The sequence below is a fragment of the Myotis yumanensis genome, unplaced genomic scaffold, assembly GCF_028538775.1.
Source record: "Myotis yumanensis isolate MYYU_CA2020_CCGP unplaced genomic scaffold, mMyoYum1.0.hap1 SCAF_5, whole genome shotgun sequence".
Lineage (NCBI taxonomy): Eukaryota > Metazoa > Chordata > Mammalia > Chiroptera > Vespertilionidae > Myotis > Myotis yumanensis.
In genome coordinates, this window is record NW_027223756.1 from 74422039 (window position 1) to 74436821 (window position 14783).

Consider the following 14783-nt stretch of genomic DNA (forward strand, 5'->3'; position numbering starts at 1 on the left):
AACCTGTTCCTTTTATTTTTTTAATTTATCTACTAGAAATTTTAGAATTGTGTGTGGCCTGCATTGTGCGGTATTTTTTTTGAACAGTGCTTGTCCAGAAGTTTTATTTTAGCTTTTACTCTTAATTTTATGATCCATTTTTAATTCAAAGCCCCTTTAGCCCCAGTATTTTATGATTTTTGTGGAAGCTAAGAATCTGGTGAGCATTGGGGGGGAAAAACTAAATTTAAAAAAAAAGTGTGGATTTTGTCATTAGGAAATAGAACATTTAAAAAGTATTAAAATACGCTAGTGTACTGCTTCTGGAGACATGGAATCGAATGTCAGTAGTCTGAATGGACTAATCAAATACTTTCCCTTATCAGTCTATTCCAAGCTGTCTGCCTTAGAGGTAATCTAACAGGGATTTGATAGTGGTACAATAGGGACACAATATTGAGGGAGCAGTTAGAAAAGATGACTAGACAAAACTGTAGTCACTGTTATTTCTAAGATTCTTTGATGTTTTGTCCTTTCCAACTCTTCTATCCATATTAAATCTGTCACTCTTAGCATAGTGCACTGTCAGTCATTCTTATTCCTATTACTTGGAATGATGTGAGAGAAAGCACTTAGAATTTGTGCTGATTTGAGTGCGAATTCAGTCTGTTATTAACTGTGTGATCTTGAGCCTTGACAATTGAGTTGGTATCAACAATATTTACTTTATTCACTTGTTGGGAAAGAGCTAATTAAGTATTACATAGAAAATATTTGTCAATAATTCTTACTGTTAGTGAAGGTAATTCATACAGTGAAATTTCCAATTCCTATTCTGCTCTAACCTAAGGTCCACTTTTATTTTTATTATTATTTTTTTAATAAATCTTTATTCAGATTATTACAGTTGTTCCTCTTTTTCCCCCCATAGCTTCCTTCCACCTGGTTCCCACCCCACCCCATGCTCTTACCCCCCTCCGCTGTCCTCGTCCATAGGTGTATGATTTTTGTTCAGTCTCTTCCCTCACCCCTCAAGCCCCCTTCCCTCCGAGAATTGTCAGTCCACTCCCTTTCTATACCCCTGATTCTATTATATTCACCAGTTTATTCTGTTCATCAGATTTTTTTATTCACTTGATTTTTAGATTCACTTGTTGATAGATATGTATTTGTTGTCACTTTGTTGTTCATAATTTTTAACTTTTTTCTTCTTCCCCTTCTTAAAGAATACCCTTCAGCATTTCATATAATACTGGTTTAGTGGTGATGAACTCCTTTAGTTTTTTCTTATCTGTGAAGCTCTTTATCTGACCTTCAATTCTAAATGATAGCTTTGTTGGGTAGAGTAATCTTGGTTGTAGGTTCTTGCTATTCATCACATTGAATATTTCTTGCCACTCCCTTCTGGCCTGCATAGTTTCTGTTGAGAAATCAGCTGACAGTCGTATGGGTGCTTCCTTGTAGGTAACTAACTGTTTTTCTCTTGCTGCTTTTAAGATTCTCTCTTTGTCTTTTACTCTTGGCGTTTTAATTATGATGTGTCTTGGTGTGGTCCTCTTTGGATTCCTCTTGTTTGGGGTTCTTTGCGTTTCCTGGACTTGTAAGTCCATTTCTTTCACCAGGTAGGGGAAGTTTTCTGTCATTATTTCTTCAAACAGGTTTTCAATATCTTGCTCTCTCTCTTCTTCTGGCACCCCCATAATTCGGATGTTAGTATGCTTGAAGTTGTCCCAGAGGCTCCTTACACTATCTTCATATTTTTGGATTCTTTTTGTTTTTCTGGTTGGGTGTTTTTTGCTTCTTTGTATTTTAAATCTTTGACTTGATTCTTGGGGTGGTCTAGTCTTCTGTTGGATCTCTGTATATTATTCTTTATTTCAGTAAGTGTACGCTTAATTTCTAATTGGTCCTTTTTCATATACTTGAGGGTCTCACTAAATTTCTCGGAGATTTCAAGAAGATTCTTGAGTAACCTTATAAGCGTGGTTTTGAACTTTATATCCAGTAGTTTGCTTTCCTCCATTTCTTTTGTTTGTGACCTGTTTCTTTGTCTCCACATTTTGGCTGTTTCCCTGTGTTGATAGAATGGCTTTGTGTGCTAGGTGTCCTATATTACCAGGCTGACACTCTTGGTGCACCCTTTTGTGGACTGTGTGCACAGTCTTGTTGTAGTTAAGTCTTGATTGCTGTTGATATCACTGGGAGGGATTGACCACCAGGCCAATTGGCTGTGAGGACCAGCTGTGTCTACAGTGGGAGAACTGCTGTGCTGGAGATACCCTTATGGAGCTGGACTTGCTTCAGTGGGGCTTTGGTGCTCACTGAATCTGTCCCTTGAGTGTGTCGCTTATGGATGTGAAGAGTTGTACTCTGGTATAGTCTCACTCTGACCACTGGGTACACTGGCTCTTGGATCTCCAAGGAGGTGCAAAGTCAGCCAATGCCTGAGGCCACCCAGCAGGAGCTACAGTGAGATCTGCAGATTCCTCCTCTTTGTTTGGGGTTTGGAAGTGCCCAGATGAGGCCCAGCTGTGAAGCAATGCAGGCTGCTGTCTAGGCCTTCTTTTGGAAGCTTTGGTGCTCTTTGACCCAGCTGCAGTTTTAGGTTTTAGATTGCAAAAGAACAGGCCATTCATATGCAAAAGCCTCTGCTCACAGCTTGGATGGGGTTGTAAATTGGGTGGGGCGTGGTCTCAGGGAATCATCAGGGCAGAGCAAACCACAATGGCTGCCAGTCTGCTCTGCCTCAGAGAGGTCCCAGGGTCTCTGTGTCCCACGGCCCCGTGCAGGAACAATGATCGCTGCAAGCACCTCTTCGAGAAAGCCGCCCTTACGTTTCGGCCCAATGCCAGACAGTCCAGTTTCTCCCCGTATAAGTCTGGGTCCCCAGAGTCTCTCCCGGAACTGGAATTCAGAGCAATTGGGAGTTTGTATCTCCCTCCCGATTGAAAAAGACAACAGCGTACCCAGTTACCAGCCCGCTTCCACACGCGCCTCTGTACCTCCTACCAGTTTCGATGCGCTTTTCTCTTTCCTTCTAGTTGTAGAATTTCCACTCAGCCAGCCTTCCTGTGGTTCTGGATAATATCCGTTTTGTCTTTCTGTTGTAGTTTTGATGTGGTGGTTTGAGGCAGCAAGTACAAGTGTGTACCTATCCCGCCATCTTGGTTCTCCCGGTCCACTTTTATTTTTAGAATTCCTTTTCAAATGTCAGCATTGATGTGTATTTTTATGAATATGTATATTGATAAATATAGCTATCATATTAATATGACATTTCTGGTAAATAGGTAATTATATCAGTTGAAAATTTTACCATAAAATTATAAAGCTTTGCCTGGTCTTGTTAGAGAAGTGTTTTGCCAAAGTTTGTAAGACTATATAGCATCAAAAAGTTCATTAAAGATACCGAAGTAATCTCAATAATTTAAAAATCTAGGAGTTACCTTTGTTTCTCCCCTCCCCCCAAGATCATATATTGTTGAATCATCCTCCTGAGGTATTCGCATTTTATTCCATTTCATTGCCATTTCAGTAGTTTTATTCCATTTCATTGCCATTTCAGTATTCCATTTCATTGCCTCAGGATAAGTGAGATATCAAAATGAAAATTATAGACCATTATCACTACCAAGCACAGTTCCTTGAAAATTAACAAATATACCTAGCAAATGCTATACTAATACTAAAATATTTATCCATTAGGACCTATTAGATTCTATTTTTGCACCATGAGACTTTTGTCATAAGGAAAATAACACTGCAGATTTTAACAATAGTAGGAAAGGTATAATTACATAATTCTGGTGTCTGCGGAAGTATCTAATGACAATACAAAAAGACACCCTTAGGTAGATGTTAATAGTTTGTACTTTTTGGGAGGTAAGAGGGAAAATCAGATCTCCTTCCTGCCCTCCCCCCTTTAAAGACAAGTTATAACTAAAGCTAAGATCAACAACTTTCATTTTTTTCTCCCTCACCAGAGGTTGCTACTTCCTCAAGTTAGTAGCTGTGTATCATACCCTTATATGCTTTTATTAGTTTAGTATATGTTAAAGTATGTATATTTTTAGCATTTTTAGGTATTGCCAGATTGTTCACCAGAGTGATTCTACCAGTTTATACTCTACTAGAGGCCCAGTGCATGAATTTGTGTACGGATGGGGTTCCTCGACCTGGCTGGCTATTGGGGCCGGCCGGCCTGGGGAGGGACTGGGGGAGGTTGGCCGGCTGCGAGAGGTTGGCTGTGGGAGTGCACTGACCACCAGGGGGCAGCTCCTGTGTTGAGCATCTGCCCCCTGGTGGTCAGTGGTGTCATAGTGACTGGTCCTTCAGTCGACTGGTTTTAACAGTCACTTAGGCTTTTATATACTATATAGACTAGAGGCCCAATGCACGAATTATGGGTACGGTCTCTAGGCCTGGCCTGCAATCAGGGCCATCCTCCCCAGTTGCCCACAGTCGGCCCTGAAACCTGCTGCCACCAACCCCTGGTTCCCCTTTTGCCATATGGTGATCAGTGCCTGACGGCCAGGGGAAGGGACTGAGAGGTTGGCTGTTACTGCCCGCTCACCAGCCCCGCCTCCGCCATGGGTTGCCCTCTGTGTGTGGGGTGACCAGCAGGGCAGGGGCCTTGGCCTGACACCGCCCACACCCCCCACCACCCACCCCTGGTTCCTCGTTCATCATCAGGCAACCGGAGCCTGCCAGCCGGGAAAAGATACCGAGAAATGGTCAGTGCGCCTCGTAGTGACTGGTCCATTGGTCGTTCTGATTGTTCTGCCTTTAGGGTCAATTTGCATATTACCCTTTTATTATATAGGATAGAGGCCTGGTGCACGGGTGGGGGCCAGCTTGCCTGCCCTGATGGGGGTCCCGGATCTGGGTGGGGGGTCCCTACTGGGGGGCTGGCTGGGGTGAGAGGCTGTGGGTGGTTTGCAGATCAGCCACCCCCCCTACCAGGGTGGGGGTTTCCACTGGGTGAGGGGCCACGGGAGTTTTTCAGGCTGGCCACACCCCCAATTGGGGTGGGGGTCCCCGCTGTGGGCGGGGCCTCCTGTGTGAGGGGCCACACCCCCAATCGGGGTGGGGGAGGTCTCCTCTGGGCAAGGGGCTGCAGGTGGTTTGCAGGCTGGCCATGCCCCCATCAGGGTGGGGGTCCCTGCTGGGGGGTGGGGCCGGCCTGGGTGAGGAGCCACGGGGGCGGGGGGTGGCCAGCAGCCCTGCCTTCAATCAGGGTGGGAGAGGCTGATCAGAGGTGGGGCCAGCCAGGGGTAGGGGCTGACATCATAGCGACCAGTTGTCCAGTCGTTATGGCGTTACAGTCGCTGGTTTTTTATATATATAGATTACATTCTTTCCAATACTTAGTATTGCAGTCTGTTTAATTTTAGCCAACCTAAGGCTTGTATTTCCCAGATTATAGTGAGATCAAGCATCTTTTCATATCTTCATTTATTGACCACTCTTGCTTCCTCATTTCTATTTCTCAGGTAATTTTTTCAAATGGATTACAAACTTTCCCAGCACCATATATTGGTAGTGATATTTTTATCATATATCAAAGTCCAAGATATATGTGTGCCTCTTTTTTGAAGTTTATTCCTAGTTAATTGGTCCATTAGCTATCCCAGTGCAATAGCCTACTGTTAATCACATTATACTAAGTTGTAATATCAGAAAATTTAAATACTCTCCGATCATTGTTCCTTAGTTTTTTTACCTAATCCGTATGATTCTTAAACTCTATGAAAAAGTAGATTAGTGAAAACTGCTATTTTTTGCAGTAGTTTATTTTCTATTCAATTAACATTATCTTTAAGTAGAGATTTATAATTTTTTCAGTAAAGATTTCACACTTTTTTATACTTTTATGATACATTTAATTTTTTGCTATATAAATGGTATTCTATTTTATTTTTTTTAATATATTTTATTGATTTTTTACAGAGAGGAGGGGAGAGGGATAGAGAGTTAGAAACATCGATGAGAGAGAAACATTGATCAGCTGCCTCTTGTACACCCCCTACTGGGGATGTGCCCGCAACCAAGGTACATGCCCTTGACCGGAATCGAACCTGGGACCCTTGAGTCCACAGGCCGATGCTCTATCCGCTGAGCCAAACCGGTTAGGGCTAAATGGTATTCTATTTTAATGCTTATTTGTGTTTACTACTTGTTTATTGCTGGCATATAAGAACTCAGTTAATTTTGGTATGTTAATTCTTGTACCCAACAACCTTGATGAACTGCCTTATTAATTGTAATAGTGTGTTTTCAGAATGTCTTCTAATTTATCATCTGTGAATGATGACAGTTTTATTTCTCTATTTCTAACATTTTATATTTTACTAGAGGCCCGATACATGCAATTTGTGCAAGAGTAGGCATTCCTTCCCCCAGCTGCCGGCACCGGCTTCCCTCTGGCACCCGGGACCCGGGCTTCCCTCCAGTTTCCAGCAGGCACCCGGTCCCCAGGCTTCCCTCGCAGCCCCAGCGTTGTCTGGAAGGTCGTCCGGAAGGACATCCAGTCTAATTAGTATATTATGCTTTTATTATTATAGATTTTTCTTGTCTTATCACACTATATAGCATTTTCAGTATAGTGTTGAATTTAAGCAGTCATAGTAGGTATTCTTGTTTTGTTCTTGACTTGCAGAACTGTTTCTCATGCTTCATCATTAACTATGATGTAAGATTTGGTTAGGAACCCTTTATCAGATTAAAGAAAATACCCTTCCATTTATAGTTTAAATCAGTGTTGCCTTGAATCAGTGTTGGAATTTTTCAAATACATTTTCTGAATCCATTAAATTTGTTTTACCCTATATTCATTTATGTTTGAATTATACTAGTAGGTTTTCTAATATTTCACCAGGAGGCAAAACCATTATACAAAAATTATTTTGCTAAAACTGTTTTTTTTTTAATGTTGTATATGAATCAGAAACAACCAAACTCACTTCTTTATTTTACTGCCAGTGAGAAAGGCAAACCGATCTTCATGTCTCTGCTCATAGAGTTTCACAGTGGACATATGCGTTGGTTTAGAGAAAGAAAGAAAGAGGGGGAAATTTGTGATGTCATTTATAGCTTACTTCATTAACACTATTGCCTTTTTTTTTTTTTTAAGGAAAACCAGCCCCTCTTTAATCTTGTTTGGGAGAATTGCACAGCATCAAAAAAAATTCTCCCAAACAAAATTAAAAAGCTTTTGGCATTAACTTAACCTAACAGTTTTAGGTCACATAATAGATATTTAGAGGCAGTTTCAGCAGTAACACTACTTTGTAGTGAGAGAAAACTATCACCTTTTTTGGAATGGAAGGGAAAATCCAGCAAAAGAAAATTACTGCTTGTGATGGATTGGAGGCCAATTTAATAATTTAATCTAATTGGGACCTTTGCTTTATCTTAAGTTAATCGTATAACTAATTTTCATTGTTCACAACAAGACTATAAATTCAATCTACATTCTTTATCAACTTAAAAGATGGCCTTTGGGGACATATCATCTCTGCATGGTTTTGGGGGGTCCCTGACAATTCCTTTATTTCCGTGTAGCATGGCATGCTGTGGTAGTTGAGTGTACACTTTCTGGGTCTCACTGTCCTGGGTTAAGTCCTGGCACACCCTTACAACTTTGTAACATGTGCAACTTCATCATTTCTGTGCCTTTTCTTCACCTATAAGATGGGAAAGTTATTACTATCTCATGGCACTCATGGGAGGATTTAAAGGAACTAAATGTAAAGTTCTTGCAGAGTGCCTGACACTTAATAAACGCCATATCTTAATAACTACGTATATTAAATTATTTTAACCAAGACTAGGGAAAAGGAGGCCATATAATGTTTTAGTCCAGAGTTGTGAGATTTATTGTATCTTATAAAACTCTTTGATTCACTTTAACTCTTTGTTATTTAGAAATAAAATTAACATAAAAGCATTGCTATATGCTTGTTAAGCAAAAAAAATAAAATAAAAATTGTAGAACCTTATTTTGGCTAGAATATTCACACTGTTCGCAGTGGCTGTATCTTCCTGGAGGGCAAACTAGCAACCTACAGTATTTGTAAAATTGTTCATTTGCTTTACCTAGTCTTGTGGGATATACAAATGTCTAAGACATTAGTGAATGCCACTCTAGAATAGACTTGCGTCTCTAAAATGCTGCAAATTAGTCTCCCCAAATTTAGGTAGCCTCGTCAGCCCCTTAATGATTCTGTAACTACAGAATTAATGGCGAGCACAGGCCCTGTGTCAGGTGCTATATCCATTCATTTAGTCCTCACAGCTTTAGGAGAGTAGCTTTATTACTAGGAGGAAATTGTCTTTGCAAAGTTAAGTAACTTTTCCAACTCACATGTCAATAACGAGCACCACCAGGATAGGAGCACAGACAGTCTTACTTCAAACTCCCTGCTTTCATCATTTCTCCAAACTTCCTCCCAAGTAGTCGACTTGCCTGTTTAGGGCCCTTTAATTGATTCTGGATAGCCACTACTAACATTATAGCTGCATTTTGGTGTAGATTCTAGATGGTTATGACTGTAATTCTGATGGGAATAAGCAGTGAAACAGATCTTCTGATATATTACTGATGACATTGTGAATAGGTACAGCCTTTTTTTGGAAAGCATTTTGGCACATATATCAAGAGCCATAAAATGCTCATATTTTTTGACCTAGTTAATGCCACTTCTGGGAATCCTCTAAAAAAATAGTCCAGTATGGAAAAAAACCTTAAGCACGAAAATGATCACCACAGCCATGTTTGTAATAGAGCGAGTGGAAGCAACACTAAATGTTCAACAGCAAGGGAATGATTAAACAAGGGATGGTGTATTTATTTAGGCAGCCAATAAAATGAAGTATGATGCACCACAAAACATAGTCGTCATGTGTTTTAAAGGCAGCATGCACAGCAGTAGAGGTCCTAAAATTATAGCCTTTACCGATATGAGAAAAAGACAGGGACTAGAAAAATGATTATGGCTACAATTTTTCTTTTTATTATTTTTCAAACTTTTTGTAATGTAGATTCATTTCTAATTTTAAAATTGAAATCACATGATTGGTTAATAATTCTGTGTATTCGTCTTACTGGGATTGCAGGCAGCATATTAGGTACAGGCAGAGAGCATCACTGGAGACAGGTAACCTTGAGGAACCTTGCAGGTGCCTCAGTTACTGGCTGTGTGAACCTGGGCCAGTCACTTAGTGTCTCAGGAGACTCTGTTGATCCACAAAGTGAGCGGTGCTATTTGGGAAACACGAGTGGGATTTTTAGAGTCAGGGGACTTTGCTGCGAGTCTCTGGCTCTTCTCAGACAAGCCACTCAACTGTGTAAAGCTCCATTTCCTCATCCATAAAAATGGAACTAGTGAGAGCAAGGTCTGGCACTCTGTTAGTAGATGCTATGGAAATCTTCCATTCAGTTATGGCCCTTATAAATTGCTCCTCACCTTTCTTTATCCTTGTGTGAGACAGGAGCAAATGTAGTCTTTCAGCTAAATTCTCTTGCCTCAAATCTTTTGAGCAGCAGCTTTTTTACACGTTAATCTTCTGCCTTCTGGCGTAACCTGTTATCCATAATTTAGAGTTAAAAATGAAGATAAGAAAAATGTGGTGATTCAGTGTTGCTGGCTAGATTTCTAATTTTGTTTTAATCATATTTTTTCTAATTATACAGATGTAATAAATGCTTATTGTCAAAGGTTTGGAAAATACAGGAAGCAGAAAGAAGAAAATTACACCATATCTTTCCACCCAGCGATAGCCATTATATACAGTTAATTTTATTTTTTTTAGGTTTTTCTGAATATCTGATTTCTTTTTAAAAGGAGAAATATAGGAAAGCTATTAGAACATTTGGCTTATTTGGGGCAAGTTTAACATAATACTTTGTGTTCATTTTGAGATAGTTTAACAAATAATTCTTAGATAGGGATAAGAACAAGCTAACCATGGGGAACTGTAGGGAGGATATAGTAGGGATTAGTAGGGAGATGTTTTTTTCTGTAATTCTGATACCTATCAAAGAATGAACTTATGCAAAGTATAATTATCCAAATCATGCTTCCTGGACTTTTTAAGGACAATTACAATCTATCTATCTATCTATCTATCTATCTATGCCTAAATGACTGTTACAATCGAACAACCAGAACGACCAGCCGCTATGATGTGCACTGACCACCAGGGGGCAGACGCTCAACACAGGAGCTACCCCCTGGTGGTCAGTACGCGCCCACAGCCAACCTTCCACGGTCCCTCACCCTTGCCACCGGCCCCCCAATAGGCCCTGATCAGGGGGCTGGCCGGCCAACCTCTCCGGGTCCCTCCCCCCAGCCAGCTGCCCCCTTCTCCCCCCATAGGCCTTGATCCCTTGCCAGATCAAGGTACCCCACCCATGCACGGCCTCTAGTTTTAAATAATTTGTACTGTTTTCATTATAAGTAACTTTATACTCTTTCAGACCATGAGTTGCAAATTTTGGTTTGGGAAATATAATCATCATACATAAACTTGGAATAAAGGAGCTTGCGAAATACATTCTTTTTGGATCTTGGCCTTATCCTTCATAGAACATGCAGTTTTAAAAAATCACCAGTCCCAGACTAGCTGGCTTGGCTCAATGGATAGAGCATCGCCCTGCAGACTGAAGGGTCCTGGGTTCACTTCCGGTCAAGGTCATCCCAGTAGGTGGTGTGCAGGAGGCAGCCAATCAATGATTCTCTCTCATCATTGATGTTTCTATCTCTCCTTCTCCCTTCCTCTCTGAAATCAATTAAAATATATTTTTTTAAAAATCACTAGTCCCTGTAATGTCCTCTAGAGAAAAGTAGGACATTTATTCTGTGACAGAACAAGCAAAGCAACAAATACCTGGGAAGACTTAGCCTGAGGTGCTGTGGCCACGTGGGGCCAGCATTGATGTCACATTACTCTGACTGGTGCTGGTCCTGTACCTAAAATTGGAAAGGAAGAATGTACTTGTCAAGGGATTAAGAGCATCGGTCCCTCTATTTTCTGGGATTTGCTGTATGTGATGACTTTAAAAATGAGGGAAAGGTCTTTTCCCTCTTCTTTACTCTTTTTTTCTTCAGAGCAGCAATCAAATTATAAGAGGTGACACAGGGCACACCCCATATAAATAATTCTCAGTGTGGCATATCACTCCCCTTGCACTGGGGAGGACGTGAGAAATGTTTGAGGTCAGTGCACGGTCTTGCCTCATCACTCTCCTTTAAAGACTCCGCTGTGGCTTGTGCGCCTTTAACTTCTGAGGGCTGCTGCCACAGCTGAGAGATGCTTGACTGGCTGGGAATAGGTGTCCCTCCTGCTTAGTATCTGCACGTCAGGGAAGTCACTTGTCCTTTTGCGTCATTTTTCTGACGAGGCTGAGCCATCACCCCTCATTGATGCTTGCTTGCTAACCCTCCTCAGCCATTCCACTGTGAGGAAAATCGCTTGACTTCTTTATAGGAGGAGAAAACCAAACCCATCGCACAGTTCAAGCATCTGGTGTAGGCAGTTAACTTCTGCAGCTTTAGGCAGTACCTAGGTGCAATGAGATAGTGGGAATTTGGAAATGTCACTTGAGAGTGGACCAGGTAACTATAGTTTGGAAACTTTCTATTTCAAATAATTACTGTGCTTGCTTGAGGCATAACTTGGTACCCTACGAAAAATAAGGTCTGATCTGAGATTTTTGAGTATTTGGAACTGCTAAGGGAAGTGGTATTCAGAGCTATAAAAGGGAGAAAACCACATAGAAAGTTATCTGCATTTACATACTGTTCTTTTGATATAAAATGATCAATTTAATTTACTGTACTTTTGGGGCTTTTTTGGTAATTGATTATTGATAAAAGTGATTTACTTTTTTTCAGTATTGCCTGTCCGGGCACCCAACCTTACCATGCAATGTGCTTAAATTCAAATCAACCACCATTATGTTGGACTGTGGACTGGATATGACTTCCACCCTCAATTTCCTTCCTTTGCCACTTGTTCAAAGGTATGTGTTAATGCATCTGAGACAAACTGAGCTTTAGTTTGCTGGAAAATGAGTACCCATTTATATAAAGGTTACCGTATCTTGTGTTTTGTCCTAAGTTTACTTTGTTCCCTTAAAAAAATGTTCTTCATCAAAATAATTTCCTTTGGCTGGGATGATGGAAAGTGTTGTATTGATTTATTGATTGACTTCTTTATTATAAGTTCTGAGCTTCTGTAAAATGTTCCTGCAACTGCTCAGTGCAAGTGAGGTCATGTGTATTTCATCTTTCCTGCTAATTCATATAAATGGTCAACTGATGAGCCCCAAAATTGAATTTTAGAATCACTTAACTGCCTTGGCAGGGACCTGACATCATAGAGCCTGACAGTTCTTTCTGATAGGTAGCTATGCACTATTTTTATACTTGTACTGGTCAGCTGTAGATATCTTAGTATTGGATATGAAGCCAAAGTCCATGTCTTAAAGCAGATAGGTTATCCCAGGCATACAGTCAGTGTTGTTTACTCTTTTAAGACCTCATCTAGGAAGCTTGCTGTTATTTAGAAGCAGCAGTTTATTTAAAAAAAAAAAAAAGTGCTAACTTTTAGAAGCACATTAGTCCCAATAGCAAAAAGTTATATCACATACAAGAGGGGAAACAGCTATCTAAAGCAGATTTAAGAGCTCAAAAGTATATAGCAAGCTAAGTAAACCATCTGTTGCATCTCATTCAGTCCTGAAGATATCACTGTGTGCAATGATTATTCATAATGATAACCCTGTGAACCCATCTAGAAAAAGAAAAAATAAAAGTCAACCATTGATTTTTTTTTCCTCCCTGAGCTAAGAGCTACAATAAGGTGATGAGGACAAGGTCAGAGATAATTCCAGCTTACATTTTATGCGAAGCTCAGAAAATTCCATTATTATCACACCCAGCACTTAGAAATACATTTACCATCCACAGGTATTATCCAAAAGAGGAAGGAAAAGAAAAACATATATATATATATATATATATATATATATACATACATACACACACACACACACACACACACACTAATAAAAGAGAAACATGGTAATTAGCATACGACCGCTACCCTTCCCATTGGCTAATCAGCATATCCTTATGCAAATTAACTGTCAGCCAAGATGGCGGCCGGCAGCCATGCACTGAAGCGAACAGGGAGGCTTGCTTGCTCCAGTGACTGCGGACTCCAACGTTCCCTGCGTGACTTGCCGGCCTCTCAGCTGCAACTCTAAGCAACTATGTTGCAAATATAGAAGCTAAACAAAACCCTAGAAACCGGCTTTCAGTCAGCCGGGCTTCAGCCAGCCGGACTGCAAACATTGTATCAAATACAGAAGGTAAAGGCCAGAAACCTGCTTTCAGCAGCAAGGCCTCAGAGCTAAAGCTGGCCCAGAATAGAAAAAAAAAAGAAAAAAGGGAGCAGTTGGGAGCTTCAGTCACCCGCCAGCCTGAAAACGGCCCTCAGCCCTTCACCAGACTGGCCAGGCACCCCAGTGGGGACCCCCACCCTGATCCAGGACACCCTTCAGGGCAAACTAGCCGGCCCCCACCCGTGCACCAGGCCTCTATTCTATATAGTAAAAGGGTAATATGCCTCCCGGCACCGGGATCAGCAGAGCAGCGAGGCTCCCGGCACTGGGATCAGCGTGACGGGGGGCAGTGCCCAAACCCCCTGATCGCCCTGCGGCTCTGTGTGTGACAGGGCGGGGCCACAACCTCCCTATCAGCCCTGCTCTGTTCATGACAGGGGAAGGCGCCCCAACCCCCTGATCAGCCCTGCTCTGTGCCTGATAGGGGGGAGCTCCCCAATCCCCTGATCGCCCTGCGGCTCTGTGACAGGGGGGAGCTCCCCAACCCCCTGATTGCCCTGTGGCTCTGTGTGTGACAGGGGGCGGGGCCACAACCTCCCTATCCGCCCTGCTCTGTTCATGACAGGGCAAGGCACCCCAACCCCCTGATCAGCCCTGCTCTGTGCTTGATAGGGGGGAGCTCCCCAATCCCCTGATCGCCCTGCGGCTCTGTGTTTGACAGGGTGCGGCGCCCCCCCCCCCCCCGCCACGGGCCCTGCTCTGTGTATGTGACAGGATAGAACCATAACCTCCCCATTGGCCCTGCCCTGAGTGTGACAGGGTACAGCGCCCCAACTCCCCTATTGGCCCTACTCTGTGAGTGACAGGGGGGAGCTCCTCAACCCCCTGATGGGCCCTGCTCTGTGCGTGACAGGGGGGAGCTCCCCAACCCCCTGATCGACCCTGCTCTGTGTGTGACAGGGTACAGAGCCCCAACCCCCTGATTGGCCCTGCTCTGTGAGTGACAGGGGGCAGCGCCCCAACCCCCTGATCGGCCCTACTCTGTGCGTGACGGGGTGGTGCCGCAACCTCCCCATCCACCCTGCCTTGAGTGTGACGGGGCGGTGCCCCAACCCCCCAATTGGCCCTACCCTGAGCGTGACTGAGGGTAGCATCGCAACCTCCCGATCTGCCCTGCTCTGTGCATGACAGGGGGCAGCGCCCCAACTCCCCAATCGGCCCTGCTCTGAGCCCGACCAGGGGCTGCACCTAGGGATTGGGCGTGCCCTCTGCCACCCGGGAGCAGGCCTAAGCCAGCAGGTCGTTATCTCCCGAGGGGTCCCAGACTGCGAGAGGGCACAGGCCGGGCTGGGGACCCCCCCTCCCCCCTCGAGTGCACAAATTTGTGTGCACCGGGCCTCTAGTGTGTGTGTGTGTGTGTGTGTGTGTGTGTGTATTTACAGTTGGTTTTGGC

At 42.8% G+C, this 14783-nt stretch overlaps 1 protein-coding gene across 1 annotated transcript in view; it reads left to right on the forward strand.

Moving 5' to 3' along the window:
- INTS9 (integrator complex subunit 9) overlaps nucleotides 1-14783 on the forward strand; it is a 106099-nt gene that overhangs the window by 16368 nt on the left and 74948 nt on the right. Inside the window, exon 2 of the mRNA XM_070415517.1 lies at nucleotides 11877-12004. Within this exon, the coding sequence (XP_070271618.1) occupies nucleotides 11877-12004 (128 nt within the window). The remainder of the gene's footprint in view (nucleotides 1-11876; nucleotides 12005-14783) is intronic.